General features: G+C 34.8%; 1 protein-coding gene across 18 annotated transcripts in view; it reads left to right on the top strand.

Moving 5' to 3' along the window:
- The window catches only part of ADAM22 (ADAM metallopeptidase domain 22), a gene marked incomplete at both ends in the record, with an annotated part of 200,909 nt that overhangs the window by 92,552 nt on the left and 89,533 nt on the right, over positions 1 to 18,824 (top strand). For all 18 annotated transcript variants that reach the window (XM_084229405.1, XM_084229404.1, XM_084229401.1 and 15 more), the window contains one exon: positions 2,108 to 2,174. In XM_084229405.1, the coding sequence (XP_084085531.1) occupies positions 2,108 to 2,174 (67 nt within the window). The remainder of the gene's footprint in view (positions 1 to 2,107; positions 2,175 to 18,824) is intronic.

Raw genomic sequence — 18,824 nt, 5'->3', positions numbered from 1 at the left:
CAGTGTAAGAGGATTCCTTTTTCTCTATACCCTTGCCAATATTTGTTGTTTCCCTTTGTTTTTTCCCCCTATATGAACCATTCTCATGAGAATATGGCATTTACCTTTTTGTGGCTTTTATTTGTATTTTCCTGATGATAAATGATATTGAACATCTTTTCAAATGTGCTTTCTTTGGCAAAGTATTATTAGCTATTCTGCCTGGTTTTTGGTTGAGTTATTTGTTTTCTTATTTATGAAGTCTTAACCACCTACTGGTAACACAAAATTGTTGTCATCCTCTCAATTTCTGTGCTGACATTTTAGATGAGATCATTCTCTGTCTTGGGGAGTATCTTATGCATTGTAGCATGTTTAACAACATCTATGGTTTCTATCTGTTACACGTTGGTAGCATCACACATCCACACACAAGTCATGACAATCAAATGTCTCCAGATATTGCCAAATATACAATGGGAGATTAAATCACCCCGGCTAAAACTGCTGCCATCCATTCCTGCTCAATGCTTTCTCTGCCCAAAAAAGTCACAAGTAGAATTCATTCCTGTTTATCAAGCTAAGCTTTGGCAAGCTATAATTCCTGACCATGTCCCTGTGTGTGTCTCAGATACAGCATGTGTGTATCATTAGCGAAGGTTACCTCCTATCCAAGTGACTTGCCAAAACCTCAACTCTGACCCTTAAAATCCCACCATCAGCAGGAATATAAATGTGGCAGACAGATAATCAAGGCTTATAAATACTATGTACCCACAGAATTAGCTGGCCAGGTCCTTCTACCCCAACTGTGCTCTATCCTAATGTGCTAACCTCCTGATTTCTTTTCTTCTTGCCTCTTGAGTGTGCTTTAAATTGATTTAGCAAAGCAAAAATCCACCAAAGTGTGATTTTAAGAATTTTAATTTTGTCTGTAGGGCCTTTCTGTTCCCTTACTTCTGGGTTACCTTGCCTAGTAGTATATATGCAGGCAACCATTGCATACAAGTGATTTCCTACCAGGCATCAGGGCAATCCCACAATTGGCTCATCAGTGTGTCAATGCTGGTTATCCCATAAGATTAGTAGGAAAATAAATCCCAAAGACAAATACAATAGGACTTAGACTATAATTATAACTTTCCAAAATGATAATGTAAGCATTAGATATTAAGAAAACTGATTCATGTCTGTACTTACATAGTGCTTATTTATTCATTCTGTTTACATTTCAAGCAACTGGAGGCATGATGCTTAACATAGTATACCTGTGTACTCAGAAATTCATATTTTTTAATGATTGGGACAATTTTGCCTTGGTGACTTTTAGTACAACCTGAAAAATTTTTTTTGGTTGTTTGACTCTAGTTAAATGACATAGTAAATTTAGAAATTTATAACTTTTTATATATTAATTTTATTTATTAATGTTAATTTTATTTTTTAATGCTTTAAAAATTTAACTACTTTAAGATTTTGTTGTGGAAGTTATTTCTTGAGGCACTTCCAGAATGTTTTCACATATATGTAATTAAACAGTAGAATATTTGACATGATGCAAACATTTTAAAATTATGTAAGAGGGCTGTTGTTAGGAGAGATTTGAATAGAATTATTTCAAATTGCTCATGATATATTCTGCCATTTTTATTAGCTTTCTTTATCCCCTTTTTTGTGATGGAAACATTTTGTTAGCTAAAACGTCACACATTACACATAGACAAATGATTAAGTATGGTAGCAGATGAAAAAGTAAAGTAAAAACAGAAGAATAAGATGTCATAAAAATAATGGTGTGATTATGGTAGTTTCCTAGAACTGCTGAATTACAGCAGTGGAATTAGCTCTGCTAAGTAATAGGGTGACAGATGATATTCAGCCTAATATCCTTGTAGGAGTACTAGGTTATGTGTGTGTTGTGTGTGTGTATGTGTGTGTGTGTGTGTGTGTGTGTGTGTGAGAGAGAGAGAGAGAGAGAGAGAGAGAGAGAGAGAGACACCTATAAAGTTTTATTTTTGTTTTAAAATCTGGATTAAAGAATCATTAAATCTGGTAGTATTTACATTTGTATTATCAAATGTATTACATTTTCAAGGTCTTCCTTAATCATTTCTTTTTGTTGTTGCAGTGATTTGCTGTCTTCTGAATACATAGAGAGACACATTGAACGTGGAGGGAAGATGGTAGAGGTTAAAGTAAGTACAGTCTTTCTTCCTCTTGGCAGAAATTTTCATTTTGATGTATTTCCTTTTTTGTATTCAGGTATTTATATTTTTATTTTTTACATAGTTGGTATCATACATATCTACATCATTGTGTCATGGTTTTTAAAAGGTAAATATAGTGTCACATTGTAAACATTTCCCCAAGTTATTTTCCTTTAAAGTCTAAGTTCATTGCTTTTCAATTTAAAAGCAATGTACTGTAATCAAGTACTGTAATCAAGCTTTTGATTTAAATTAAACTTTGCTACCTATAATCAAAAAAATATCTTGTCCTGGTCAAGTGACAGTATGATGGGAATTTAGTTTTTCAATTATGTGTTAACCAAAAAAGAGAAGTTTTTGCTGTAGAGAATTTCAGCTAAATGATAACGAGTTCCTGCATATGTAACCATTATCCAGCATCATTAATTGTAAACATTGTGGCAGTCTTTTTCTCTTCTATTTTTTGTGGGGTGCATGGAATATTTTAAAGCAAATTCCAGGGGGAAAAATGAGACTTTTTAAGTAAATATATCTTTCTACATCTATACTGTTTTCTGACTGATAAAAACCTAAAACCTGTTAATTTTTACAAGTGATAGATGTAATAATTACATCAGTCATTTCAGAAAGTTATTCTAAACTTGTTAAGGTTGACTAATTGAGTGGCTGACTGATTTATATCATTGCCTTACTGTAGAAAGGATATCAGAATTATTCTGGGTATCACATAGGCGATGGAACCACTTTGCTTATAGTTGGGAAAAATTACCTAGATTTAGCATCAGGCTGCTCTCATTGTCATCCCTTTTTCTTTGCCTTCACTACTCTATTTTATGTGATACTTTTTTTAAAATGCAGAGTATCTTATTCCTTCTTAAAATTAAAGAGGAAACAGGCAGTTCACTATGTATTTCCATTTATGTCTGTCAGTGGAAGGATGAAATGAAAATATGAGCAGGGAGTGCCGGTCCAGCAAACAGCTGTCAACTGTCTTAACAGTAATAGCCCCTTTAAGGAAACTGGTATGTACATAATCAATAGAGTATACTTCACTGTGAGATCACTAGGCTCCACATATGGACCCAGAGCACTGCCTTTGCCTCACAGTGCCTTTGCCTCTAGATGAGAATTGCATTTTCTTCATTGATGGTTTGCTTAGCCCCCAAGCCTATCAAGCCAGAGAAACAGAAAATCTAAAACTTTATTTGAACCCTAGGGTCAGAGGAGGTTTCTGCCTTTAAGAAAAAAACTTTAGTTTTACTTACTTACCTCCATTTGGTTCTAGTCCATTTAAAACTCTAACTTGAAATTGTCCTTTGGGTTTTTTATAGGAATTACACTGAAAGTTCTGAATCCTCAATGTAATTCAAAGTCATTACCCGGTTACTTTCCCTTTGGTTCCCTGTTGTCTTGCCCTCTGTGCTTAGCTCCAGAGGTGTTTCTTTTTACAAAGAATCTGTTAATTCTCCTTTCTTTATTAATGACTCAGAATTTTCTAGGGCTTTTCCTTTCACTATACATTTTGAGTCAAATACAACTATAAAACTGTAGCATTTCATATTTTTCTTTTCTTTCTCTCTACTTACCTTCAAAAACTTTAAAATATTTTTACTTGAAGACTACGCTGAAAAAAGATACCTTTTTGTTCCTTTAAAGAGACATAATAATCTAATCTTTCACCTACATTTATTTCCAATCATTTAAAATTTAAACTCTTAATTAATTTGTCCCTGTGAGGTGTACCTTAAATTCTTTAAAATAATTTTAACATAAAGCCTCAACTTTGGGAACAAAGTCTTATTTTGATTTTGGAGAATATTGCTCTGGGTTTTTGAAACAAAATAAACCAGAATGGATGAGTAACAGCAAAAAAAAAAAAAACAAAAAAACAAAAAAACAAAAAAACACTAAACTATGTAGTTGGCGGTTTTATTAGATTTTTTTTTTTTGTCTTGAAGCTGAAAACTGCCAGTGTCTGGATAATTGAAGTTTCCAGTTACCATAGGTTAATCAGTATTATAATATAATACAATAATTGCTAACATGTATTGCTCATGATGTGACAAGGGAATTTATATGTATTCAATCCTTGAAACAACCTGTGATAATAATTATAACTACTATCCCACTTCACAGGAAACTGAGCAATGGAGAGGTTATATAATTTGCTGAAAGTAATACAATAAGGACTAGTAGATCTGCAATTTGAGTCTAGGTTATCTAACTCATAACTGACTCATAACCATATTATTTGCCACATAGCCTATAATGTGTAAAATAGGGTAGCCATAAAAATTGAAATGTATTTTATTTCAATTTACTATATATATATCTAATTTATTTTGGAAGTAACTAACAATTACTCTTTGAGACTATAAAGATGATCTATTTAAACTGAAATGGTGGTCTACTTAAAAACCCTTTAAGTATTTCTCTCATATTTGGTTATGCTTTTGGGTAGTTTCTCTGTAATATCAGTTGAGTTGGGAAAACATGGCAAAGAAAAACTCCCATTACAAAGGCCATTTTATTTTTCATATTTCTGGAAAGCACCATAGAGGAGTTTTAGAATGCTAGGAGAGGGATGGTAAATCTTTCAGATGTGCCAGGAATATGTATAGATGGGAAGATTGTCTTGGGGTCAGAAAATAAAAATAGATACCTAGGCAGAGATAGATTTATTATATTTATACTAGTGAAAGGTCATGATCAGTCATCAACGTCATTAAGTCCTGAAAGTATTTTTTTGGATAAATTATTTGATCTCCCTTAGTAATAATCCAAATTAATATTTGCTGAGTATCATTTATTAGCTCAAATTATCTGATGTGAGCACTCCCACTTTTTCCTAGGGTCAGGATCCTAATCTTTAAGAATAGGTGTATAGAGAGACAGCCATTACACACTGTTGACTTTTGACTCGCAATTAACTGGTTACTACTCACCATTTAATTGAATAAAGTGCATGCAAGGATCATTGTCTCAAAGTCTAATTATGTCCACAGTGGCATTAAGAAGATAGATAAGAACACAAAGGAGAATGGGGTCAAGGTTGAAGTCTGGAAGGGGTAAAGGTATAAGAGAGAGTGCTGGTTGGGGAGCAGGTGTTAGAGGAGACAGTATCCACTTAGTAGTTGGGGTTATTGTGACTTTGGGAAATCTTTTATGGAGTGGTGGTACAATTTTTATTAAAAACATTTTTTAAGCAAATTGAAATGGCAACTGTCATTTCTGGAAACAGAATATCAGGGAAGTTGTAGAAACAAAGAGGAAGCCTGAGTTTTCCTACAAAATAATTTTTCACATACATCTTCCCCTCTAGGGTTGGAGCACCAGAAATGATTTCTAGGTTAGCAAAATACCATTTCCCAGAAAATACCTGTGCTGCAAGTAGAGTCTCCAGGTTCCTTTTGTACTAAATTTTTCTAAGTCATATTTCTAAGATTTTATGTCTTATTAGTTCTTTAAAAAAAGAAATCTTTTTTATGCACCTTAATCTTTTTGCTTCCCACAGTGAATTAGTGACAGAAAATAAAGTACTAGTGGTGGACAACTGTAAAAAGTAATTAGGAAATTAAAAAAAGTGATGACTATCAGGACAACAGATACCTCCCTGACTCATGCTACCTCTGCAGTTCCTATAAACCTGAACAGCACCCACAGAAAATTGCTTGTGATATTGAGTTGATTCAAGCTTTCTTCTGTTACCTTTTCTAGACCTCTCTGTGAGGAACATAAATCTACACACTTGATTTCAAAAGGTACACAATGTGTTAAAAAAAATTAATGTTTCTTAAGGTATCTCTTAAGATTATTTGTTTGAAAAAAAAAAGAAAGAAAAACCCAAACCCCACAAATAATTATATGGTGCTGTGAATTATTGTGGACCCCTTTCTACAATATAGTAAAAAAGTTCTTAGTCTATGATAAATGACAGAATTTGGTTTATTTAAAATATAGGTTATAGTTTAGTGATTGCATTCTGCTTCTGCATATTTTTTTTAATGACAATACCATCATTTGACATATCCTTTCTTGTGACATAGATTTTTGTCAAATTTATTGCATGTAACGAATTCACTAGTACCTAAATGCTTGAGTTGTTTGGTTATTTGGTCATAAGGATCACAAAAAATAGCTATTAAGATGCTAATGTGTCAAACCACCAAACAAACAAAGGTGTTAATCTGCTTTTGCTTATCCTGACTATTAAGTTTCCCTATTGATTCTCAAAACAGCATTACCATCCAGAATCTTGTTTCTTTCTGTAGAAGCAAGAAGAGTAAGCATTAAGAAAAGAAAACCCACAGGTGATGGTGCACAGGTGAATTGTAATGAAGGAAACTCTATGGGGACTACACTTGAGGGGGTGGGGAGAAGCAAATATTGTTTAAAAATGAACAATGAGGGCCTCCCTTGTGGCGCAGGGGTTCAGCACTGCACTATGAAGCAATCCGCAACCTCTGCAGCACAAATTCGATCCCTGGCCTGCTAAGGAGGGTGGCGAGGCAGACCTCTCCTGTCTCGCCCGCTGCTCCCCTCAGCAGTGTATTTCAGTCAGTCTGCCTGTTCTGTTCACCGCTCTGTCTCTGGTGAGTCCTCTCATACTCTCCCTGCCCCCACATCTCTGGCCTGTGCCCCAGCTCTTGTATGCATAAATAAAGAAATCTTAAAAAAAAAAAAAAAAGAATAATGATGTAAAAGCTTAAAAAAAATGAATTGAAAAAAAGAAAAAAAGAAGAAGAAAAGAAAACCCAGGCCTTGGTGTGCAGTGAATTTTGCTACATGAACTTGTACAGAGCCATCCATACTGTTGCAGCAATGATGAATCTTCTGAAGGGGAGATTTGTTTTTCTGGTTTCAGATAGCTGCTAGGTTATCTCTTTATTTTTAAGACTGTTTTTGAGATGAAAGGCTAGCAACAGCCACTGTTGCCAAGTAATCTATATAAAGCTTTTTTAAAATCTCTCTTTCCTTTTTTTTTTTTAAGGAGACTAACTCAGCAACAGCATTTCTCTTCCACAGCTTTCCCTTACACTTGAGAAATATGCCTTCTGTCTTGAATTCTCACTACAATAGCTTTTCCAGAGCTTCTTGGCTAGGGGATAATACTTAGTCACCTAGACAATAATTAAATTACATGGCCTGGAAAGATGTTTTGAAAACGGATTTTTTAAACAGATCTATTTATAGAAGTTGTCACCTAAGCTCTTCATTTTACCACCCTTAATTTCAAATCAAAGTTTTCAGGCACTTTTCCTGGCTTAGTGAGATGAGGGAGCCTCTTTAATGAAAAAGCTCAGTGATGTGCATTTTAAGACTGACTGAGGGGTACACTATAAACCTAAGATCTTTAATTGGTCCTTTGAGGGGCATCTGCCATGGTAACTGGTTTTTTAAAAAATAGGTTTTCTGAAATACATATCCCATAACTGAAGTGATTTTTGGTCTCTACTTTGACCATTAGGGAGCTCAGATTCTCTAACTGTGTGTAAATAGAGTTAATTAAAATTGTCACAATGAAAGAAACAAGGATAGTAATGTTTGGCAGATGCAGCTACCCAAATGTTAAGTCTGTGTATTTCCTTCTTGCTGCCCTTCCTAAAAATTTAGGTTAAGGACTCTTACCACTAAGCCTAAATTCTGGGGGGAGAACCTGTGGGGTAGGATGAAGGAAACTGCAGGTACAGGTGTCACAGACTGTAGAATGGCTTGTAGGCACCTCACACAGATTCTTTTTACCAGAAGGGAAAATAATGACGTTTTTACACTAATAAACAAACTAATAACAACTACAAAACAAAGTTATATGACCTAGAGAAATTTCTCAAGCCCATTCTCTGAAACAGTTTACCCATGACTTAGTATCAATTTGACCATTAATAAAGCTAGTATGACAAAAAGATATATTGATAAATGACAAAAGCAATGAAAGCAGAATAGATGAAATGGAAGAACGAATAAGTACTCTTGAAGACATAAATTAAAAGAACCAAAACAGAAAAGGAAAGAGAAGTACGAAGGAAAAAGACCGAAGAAAGACTTCGGGAACTATCTGACTCCATGAGGAAAGGATATATAACAGTTATAGAAATACCAGCAGGAGAGGTGAGAGATGTAGGAACAGAGAAAATATTCAAAGAGATAATTGAAGAGAACTTACCAAATGTGAAGAAGGAGCTGAAAATTGATATACAAGAAGCAAGAAGAACACCAAACTTCCACGACGAAAGGAAAAATACAGCAAGACACATAATAGTAAAGCTCCCAAAAATCCAGGACAAGGAAAAAATAATGAAGCTGACAGGGAAGAAACAGATAACATTCAAAGGAAAACCAATCAGGCTGACATCAGACTTCTCTGAAGAAACACTACAGGCAAGGAGAGAGGAGGGACATAGTCAACAGACTCCAAGAAATCAGATGCCAACCAAGAATACTCTATCCCGCAAAGCTCTCCTTCCTCTATGAAGAAAAAATAAGGACCTTCCCAGAGAAACAGAAACTATGGAATTTCATTACGACTAAACCCCCACTCCAAAAAATACTACAAGGAATCCTAAAGCCAGAACCTCAGAGGGACGAATAACAATGAAAGAAGGCCAAAAAAAAAAAGTTATTAAAAGAATAATTAAATAAAATCAAAGGAAAGACAAACACAATGGCAAATACAGATGCTAACATATCAATATTAACTCTAAATGTAAATGGACTAAACTCTTCAATAAAAAGACACAGAGTTGCAGCCTGGATTAAGAAACAAAACCCAACCTTTTGCTGTCTCCAGGAAACACATTTAGCTACAAAAGATAAAAATAGGCTCAAAGTTAAAGGATGGAAAACAATCCTACAAGCAAATGGACCAAAAAAGAAAGCAGGAACAGCTATACTTATATCAGATAAAACAGATTTCAAACTCAAAAAAATAAAAAGAGACCCCAATGGTAACTACATTATGATCAAGGGGACAATACTTCAAGAAGAAATAACACTCATTAATGTATACTCACCAAACGAAGGAGCACCAAAATATATCAGAAAACTGTTGTCATCTCTGAAAACAGACATCAGAGAAAACACATACGTAGTGGGAGACTTCAACACACCACTATCAACAATGGATAGATCAACAAGACAAAAAATAAGTAAAGAAACTAAAGCTCTAAATAAGGACCTAGAGCATTTGGGCTTAACAGACATCTATAGAATACTAAACCCCAGAAAAACGGAGTACACATTTTTCTCAAGCTCATGGATTAGAAGAATAAACATTATTAAAATGGCCATCCTACCAAAAGCAATATACAGATTCAATGCTATTCCAATCAAAATTTCAATGTCATTCTTCAAAGAAATAGAACAATTATTGATGAAATTCATATGGAATCACAAAAAACCCCGAATAGCCAAAGCTCTCCTGAAAAAAAGAGAAGGGAATGGAGGCATCACACTCCCAGACTTCAAACTCTACTACAAAGCCATAATCATCAAAACTGCATGGTATTGGAACAAGAACAGAAACACAGACCAATGAAATCGAATACAAAATCCAGAAATAAACCCACAGATTTATGGTCAACTAATCTTTGACAAAGGAACAAAGACTATGCATTGGAGCAAAGAAAGTTTGTTCAATAAATGGTGCTGGGAAAACTGGGTCGCTACATGCAAAAGAATGAAGCTTGACTACTACCTCACACCATACACAAAAATCAACTCAAAATGGATTAAAGAACTAGACATAAGACCTGAAACCATAAAATACATAGAAGGAAATATAGGCGAAACACTTCGTGATATGCACATCAAAGACATCTTTACAGACACATCACCCAAAGCAGTGATAGTGAAGGCAAAGATCAACAGTTGGGACTACATCAAATTAAAGAGCTTCTGCACAGCAAAAGAGACAATAACAAAAACAAAGAAAAACCCCACCAACTGGGAGAACATTTTTGCACCAACACTAATGATAAAGGACTGATCACAAAAATCTGCAAAGAGCTGATGAGACTCAGCAACAACAAAGAAAATAATCCAGTCAAAAAATGGGCAGAAGAGCTAAAAAGAAACTTCTCTGAAGAGGAAATGCAAATGGCCAACAGGCATATGCAAAAATGTTCAACATCACTTGTAATCAGGGAAATGCAAATCAAAACTACCATAAGATACCATCTTACACCAGTGAGAATGGCACATATTAAAAAAACTAGCAACAACAAATGTTGGTGAGGGTGTGGAGAAAAAGGAACTCTCCTGCACTGTTGGTGGGAGTGCAAACTGGTCCAACCACTATGGAGAGCTGTGTGGAGATTTCTGGACCTACTAAACATAGAGCTTCCATATGATCCAGCAATTCCCCTCCTAGGTATTTACCCAAAGGACACAGAAACATCAATTCCAAAGAACACCTGCACCCCTATGTTTATAGCAGCACTATTTACAATAGCTAAGCTTTGGAAACAGCCCAAATGCCCAAAAATAGATGACTGGATCAAGAAGATGTGGTACATATTTACCATGGAATATTACTCAGCATTCAGAAAAGATAAACACATGCAATTTGCAGCAACATGGATGGCGCTGGAAGGGATCATGCTCAGTGAAATAAGCCAGAAAGAAAAAGAAAAATACTGGATGGTCTCACTCATAGCAGGAATCTAGAAAACTTAAATAAGGGACCAGGAAAATGAATATAAGAAAGTGAAAATCAAAATCAACAAAAAACTATGAACCAGAGACACTTTTTGGGGGATGGGGGGCGGGAGGGGAGGGTTTGGCGTCAGAATGGGGGGGCTGCAATTGTTTGGGGAATATAAAAATAAAATTTATTATTTAAAAAAAGAGATATTGATAAATTTTCCTTATACATGAATATTTAGTTATTAGCTAAACCAGTTTTAAATTGTGTTATATTTAAAGACATTGTTAGTCTGAATCACTGATATTTTTTTCAAACCTCAGGATATAAGGATTATATAAAAATGAAATTTAAATGATTTCCAAAAAAAACCCCAGACTTACAAATAAGATTAACCATTCAATAATTTAATAAGAAATTATTGAGTTGAATTTTGGGGATAGTGGGTAATATTCAATTCCAGGATCTTTCGATTTAGAGATGATGCTGTAATTGCGAATAGGGCCAGCACAGGAAACCTTGTCCTATGGGTCCTGTGGATTTGAGCTGTTGCCCGTTTTTAAATATTTCATTTTTAAATCATGAATTAGATCAGGGAAGAAGATTCATTAATTTCTGTTTCTAGTGTGAGTGTCATGATATCCTCACAGAAGTATATTAGTACCGAACAAAAGTGGAAGACCTGGAAAAACCATGCATTGATGGTTGGTATATGGGAGTCCTAGTGTGCATTTTAAGACTAGGTTTCATTGATTGGTAATTAATGTTACTGTCTTCTAGAAAAAGCTGTGCTTTCATCTGCCACCTATTAACTTAGACTCCGAGACTAAATCTTATTTTAGGGTAAATGATTGTTACCAGTGGATTAATATTAGTCATTTGTAAGAGTTAAATTCTTCTCCTTATAAGCCAAGTTCATTTTTCTTCCTTAAGGATACTGGTGATATATTCTTCCCAGCTAATGAGACTCTCACCTTAATGGAGTTGAACAGCACAGTGACTTACTATGACTCTGTTTTATATCATGCTCAAAATTTGTTTATTTTTGCAAATAGATACTGTACCCTGGTAGGTATACTACTTTTACTATCATGGATTGCCTATTTTAAACAATCTGTACCTCCTTGAACCATATCAGTGTCCTGATGGAATCAATATTGGTAACTGGACTGAAGAATAATGAGGTTAGAAGAGCTAATAGCAGCTGGGGAAATAGCAAATATTTTTATGGTAGTTGGTGTGGTGTGTGTCAGCACTAGTCTGTTTCATATGTGCTAAGTAATTTAATCCCCCATAGTACCATTGCTATTCTTATTTTGCAGATGAGAAAACTGAGGCACAGAAAGTTTAACTAATTGGCCTAAGAACTTGAAGTCAGACAGTCTGGTGCCACAATTCATGAAATCATTTACTATAGTCTACCCTCTCTATGGAAACAAATAATCATGATAGTAATGGTATCAAAATGTGAACCTTTAAATTATAGCATTTCAATTTACAATTTGCAATTACATCCTCATTAATAGCCATTTAGGAAGCCACAATTGAAGATGTAATTGTTTGGTTCAGGTAAGTCTAGAATATTCTAAATATATAATTTACATTATTCTAAAGGAAACCAAATTCCTTCTATGGAAATCCTTGGTGTTTTTGTCTTTTATGTAATTTTTCTTGGGGGTTATTTTTAGACCGTCTTTGTTCTCTGTAGAAATTGGACTGAGTTTTGTTCAATACAGGGGATTTCCATGGCTTCCAAACTGTAGTAGTTTGAAATATGTTGCTGCCTTACACATGGAAAACATATGGCTCAGTTCTTGTGCCCATTGTAAGCCTATTTGTCAATTTATCTACATCTGGAAGATATGTGAAGTTTCAGGGGCACGAGTAACTAAGCTAAAACACATTATTCAGTCAAAAGACTAAACGATATTTGGTTGTATATCCACCAATGTGCTTCAAAAATACCCATTCTTCTCCCTTCCTTCTCCCCAACCCCCAACACACACAGACAGAGACACACACACACAGACACAAACACACACACACACACACACACACACACACACGGGTTGAGGGGATAAAGAGAAAGAAAATGAGCTATATAAATCTAAAGAATAAACTGACAAAATATTTGTTTCTCCTTCACATGTATTAGTCATTTCAGGCATGTCTCCTTCCTTTACTTTTTGTACACCAGTAGGAATCTTTTTAGTATCTTTTTGATTAGCTGGACAGTGTGTGCATTTTCCTGTTGGCAAGCTTGTGCAGGCATATGCTCTTCTGCCATCTTGTAATTGGTGTGGTTTCAGGCAAGTCTCAGACTTAATTCTCTCTGCATTATAAGAAAAAAAATATTTGGGGATTAAGTAAATTTTGCTTTCCCTTGGGACTGAAGCAAGGTTGCTGTAGGTCCATCATCATGAATAATGCATCAACTGCCTTAATGGCATTTATTAAGATTGCAAGTAGTCCTAATTTGGTAGTCTGAAGAAAATATATTGACCCATTACCAGTTTATATAGGTCAGGTATATTAGTGTTGGGAATATGGAAAAATGCAAAGTGACAGCTGGTGTCAGCATGAGTTCTGTCTCTAAACTCTGTTTGTTACCTATTAGAATAGAAAGCACTTTTTATTTTATTTCTAGTGCAAGATTTTTTCCAATTAATTATCCAAAGGATCATTTCATCCACTAGTATTCAATATGTTATCTAGAAGCATAAAAAGACGTGTTCAACCTTAAATTTAAAAAGAATTCAAAGTAGCACCGACTAGTGGTATTTCTGTGTATGAAACCAATTAACTCTTTTATAATAGGATGTGGTTTCTGTTTTAATTCTAATTATAGAACTAATGTTTTCATTATATAATGTCTTATACAAATCTACTGTTGCAAATTTTTGAAAAACCAAAGTGAACAGGAAGTTGTGGTTATGTTTTTTTTTTTTTTGTTATAAAAAGTTATCAGTTTCCAGTGAGTAAGTGGCTTCTTTAATAATAATAACATAATAAAAACCAGAGGAAAAGTTACCTTGGTATTGAGGGGTTTGAGTATTTGTAGCTATTTTGGGGGGTAATTGATAAGGGCTCTTCCATTTGATATTTGTCATTGCATCTATGACAGTAAATGTGGACTTGATTATCCCCATAAGAAACCCCTAAAATATTAAGCATGTGGAGTTCAAGGGACTAGGGAAACTGACATTAATGATTTGTGGCAGAACAGGAAAGGCCCAAATACTCAATATCCTCTACTGGTATTCTCAACCCTCACTCATTCAGTAGATCTGTATTATGTGCTTGCCATTATCAAGGAAGCCATAAATTGAAGGATATAGCTCTGAACAATATATCCTGCAATTCTTGCTCTCATGAAGCTTTTACTTTAGTGGGGGTTATAGACATAGTAAAAATAACCACTGAAAGGTCTTTTCTAAATGGCAGTGATGAGAGTATCATAAAGAGCAGTCCATGCAATCCTGAAAGCATTTGATGGGAGACCTTCGTAGTTTTGTTAGTCAGGGAAGTCTTCCTTAAGGAAAGTATATTAATTCTGAAGTTTGAAGGAGAAACAAAAGGCAGTTGACATGGGAGGGGGATAGCTTTTCAAAGAGTGTCACTAGTATATACAGAAGCCCATAGCCCTTCATGCAGGGTTTTGGTGCATGAAAGAAGTCAATAGAAACCAAGGACAGAGCAAGAGATGGAAAGTACAGTGGTGCAAGGGCAGGAACAGGGTATGTGAAAGTAGAAATATAATGTTCGATGAGAGCCTCAACACAAAGAAATAAGGTACAGCCTAAAAGAAACAAGATCAAATATGCCTATGGTCTTTACATGTTCTGCTTTTGTTTTCTCTCAGTATTTTTGAAAATCTGGAAATGTACTTCTCTCTCCAGAAGGCAGAATGATTGCTGAGTGGGGTTAGTAGGTATTCCACATGGCAGTTAGATTTTTAGGCAAAGTCAGCGTTGTCTTCTTGAGATCATGCTATCTTTCTGATCACTGTTAATTTAATTTTCTTGAATAGTGCTAAGAGATAGAACTAGTCACTATATTTGTTTCTAAGTCCGGGACAGATCTGTAGTTGGAGGCAGTAAAACTTAGAGATGGAATATTGTTAGGGCCAGATAGACCTAAATTCAAACCCTGATTCTGCCAATTAACATTCATGTGACCTTGGTCAGCCTACTCATTCCTTGCTGCTTCGTTTTGCTCATTAGTTAAGTGAGGAACAAGGACACATAGCACAGAGTTTTGAGTATGGGAAGTCACCCATGAATATCAATGTTAAAATCATTGTTAGGGTAAAAAGTCAATTTGGCAAGAACTTCTGGCTAGGTCTTTGGTGACTTTGGCCTATTTTCACTCCTAATTTCTGATTCCATTCTGGACACACAGGAAGCATGTCAGGAACAACAACAGCATCTTTCATTTTCTGCTTCATTATCAGATGATCTTCTATGCTCTAGACTGTAAATTCCATGAGAAATTATTACAAGAATAAATTCCTGTGGGAACTTGTACTGTGTCCCTAGTACTTAGCAGACAATAAATATCTATTGAGCAAAAAAATAAGTGAATGGCATTTATAAAATATAGGCATGTAAGACATGTATAATTCTCATAAGGCAACTGAATCTATGTTTATGTGGATTCATAAAATTTTAAGACAGCTATTATCCTAAATGACTACAACTAATGATTCTTTTTCCATATAAACACTTTTAATAGTAATAAATATCTGAAAATTCTTCAGAAGTTGTTCTATATTTGACTGGTTTTGCATGTTATATAATAAACATATTTTTGCAAATAAAAATAAGTGAATGAATTGAACAGGTCATAGGAAACTGGGTAGTTTCCCCTGTTCACTCAACATTGTTTGATTAGAAGTCCATCTTGGATAGGTCTGGGAGAGCTTATTACTTCCCTGCTACAAAAAAAAGTCACAGTGAATATAAATAGGGAAAATAAAAAATGAATAGTGAACCTATGTCTGCTCACCTGAGGTTAAGTTCATCCTGTGTGTGGAGGTTCATATTCATGTGTTTCCTTTCTAAGGTGTTTTAGAGCCACTTCTAAATCAATTCTATTTATTTTTTATTTTTTTTTAATAGAGGCATGCTTATTTATTTGTTTGTTTGTTTATACATGCACTGGGTACAGTCAGAAGCGCGGGAGGGTGAGAGAATTCACCAGAGCCAGAGCGGGGAGCAGAGCAGGCAGAAGGACCGAAGTACACTGCTGAGGGGATCAGCGGGCAGCAGGAGAGGTCTGCGCGCCATGTGGGACCCTCCTCGGGTGGCCGTGGAGCAGCCGGGGATCGAACCGGTGCCGCAGACGCTGTGGGCAGCTTCGCCAGCTTCGCAACCCAGCGCTCAACCGCTGCGCCACTGGGGAGGCTCTCTAAATCAATTTTAAATTTCAAGTCATGAATATGAGCAATTGGCCTGCAATAAAAAATTCTGTAATTTTGAAATACTACAAACATATTGAAAATTGTCTAGGTATTATAACATATTCATGCATAGATTTAACACATTGGTATTTTGCTATATTTGCTTCAATTTTTTTTATGGTTTTTAAAGTCTGCTAATTATACATCAGTTTATCTCTCATTTCTATTACACTTTGTTTACCAGCTCTTAGTTGATTGATCCAGTTAGTTTTTCTAATACATTTTTTTCAAAGACCCAGATTTATTTTCATTACTAATGATTACTTTCTTTTACTTAAAACTTTCTTGACTGTTCTTTTCATAGCTCAATGAATTGAATGTTTAACTCATTTTCATTCTTTCTTTTTTTAAGTTACTCTTAAGTACCATTTTAACAGCATCCTAGAAGTTCTGAAACATAGATTTTTTTCTTGTCCATATATACACATTTATTATTAAATACATATGTATATATGATACATAATTTTATATAAAATATATATAGTGGTTTATGATATGACTCATAAATCATTCCTGTTCTCAGATATAATGTTTAAATCATTTGAAGTTTTTGTATTTAATATTTAAGAATTTTCCAAAAATAGGATCACCTTTTGTTGTTGGTTTTAAATTTTTTTCATTTATAAGTGAAGTGTTCAAGATATTGATCCTGATAAATTGTCCTGGTATTTAAAATATATATAAAGTAAGTAACCTTTGATTTTTTTTTAAAGATTTATTTATTTTTGCATACAGGAGCTGGGGTACAGGCCAGAGATGCGGGGGTGGGGAGTGAGAGGATTCACCAGAGACAGAGTGGAGAACAGAACAGGCAGACTGACTGAAATACACTTCTGAGGGGAAGAGCAGGCGAGTCAGGAGAGGTCTGCTTCGCCATGTGGGTTTCTCTCTGGCCTGCTAGGGATCAACTCCTGTCACAGAGGCTGCGGATTGCTTCATAGTGCGGTGCTTAACCCCTTGCACCACCAGGGAGGCCCAAACCTTTGTTTTTTTTTTTTTTTTTTTTAATTAATTGCAAATCACAGAACCAGAAAGAACTTTAGAGACAACCTAATTCAATTTCTTCCCTCATTTCACAGGAACATAAGTAACAAAGAAAAAGAAATGGAAAATGACCAATCTGTGTCTATAGAAACAGTTACTAAAAAAAAAGGCACTTTATTTTTTGGGAGCTTAGCCTTACTTTTTATCAGACACAACATTAAAACTAATTTGCTACCTGAAGAAAATGGTTTAAGAAGTTTTTTTCCTTACTACGCTAACCCATTGTGCCTTTAAATCAGCCCTAGGCTAATTCAAAATCATTCCTGGAAGAGTAAAAGTGACCACTGGGTGATGGTATTGAGTTCCCAAGCACATGTTTTAATTTTAAAGTCAAGGTAGAGGAGGAAGGAGAGAAGCATTGCTGCAGTGCTGTCTCTCCTTTTGACAGAAGCTTTTTCTGTGTATTCTTCCTTCTTCAAATGGAGAGTAGCTGGAGAAGATAGAATGGGAGTAAAGGATGATATGTTCATGGTAGAAGTGGAAAATAACAATGTCCTATTTTTCCTTAACTTAGATCCTCATATAGTTACTTTTTTTTAAAAAAAAAAAAAAGGAGGAAAAGAAAACAACAGACGTCTTTCTTTGGGGAAGACCAAAATTCTTTTCTCTTCCTTTATTCTACAGACACCAGATGTTCTTTTTGTGTAACTGGCTTCTAGTCAGTTATTTTTCTTATTGTTAATATTCAGATGTCAACTACAGAATAAGGTTTTAGGAAATATGCATCTTATACTAAAAAATTCATATAGAGCAATACTTTTAAACTTCCATTATTTGTAAAGAGATACAGTGATGTAGTAGTTTCCTGGAAAGATTTATAATTTCATGAGTTTGTAATTATATAGTCACTATATGTGGTCCACATTGATTTTCCATTCTCCCAATTTAGAACTGCCTCTCAGAAAACCTGATAAGTACCCTCTCTGCATTACAGTAATTTGTTGCTGAGGAGCAATTTGTGGGAATCTAAAATTTGTTAGTAGTCTGATAAGATATAGTTATATTAATGGGTCTGTAATGATTACCTGACAGCTGAAAAAATATTTCTCTTTACTATTCTCTGGCTTAAAATAAGCAATTTGGGAAGCTCTGTTGGACATAAAGAATGAATTGTAGGTCAGGTTTACTATTGTGATTATATTATTAGTGAAAAATAATGATGAGTGTTTTTAAGTGAAATTGTGGAAAGCTAGAAAGGCAGACTAGAGGTAAATCAGATACAAATTAATCGTATTAGGAGACTTTGGTAGAAGCCTTCAGATTATACCACCAAGCCAAATGTTTTAGGAACAAAAATCCTTAGATTACAAGTATAAAAATCCCTGGATTACAAGTGTAAAAGTCATGTTCAAAGAGATAAATTGTAGTGCTTTGAATAGCATTCCCTCAGAATGCATGTCCCCTGGTACCTGTAAATGTAGCTTTTTTTGGTAAATAAGGACTTTTCAGATGTAATTAAGAAGAGGCTGTACTGAGTTAGGGTGAACCCTAA

The sequence above is a fragment of the Talpa europaea genome, assembly GCF_964194135.1.
Source record: "Talpa europaea genome assembly, chromosome: 3".
NCBI lineage: Eukaryota > Metazoa > Chordata > Mammalia > Eulipotyphla > Talpidae > Talpa > Talpa europaea.
This window is presented reverse-complemented; position numbering and strand designations above follow the sequence as displayed.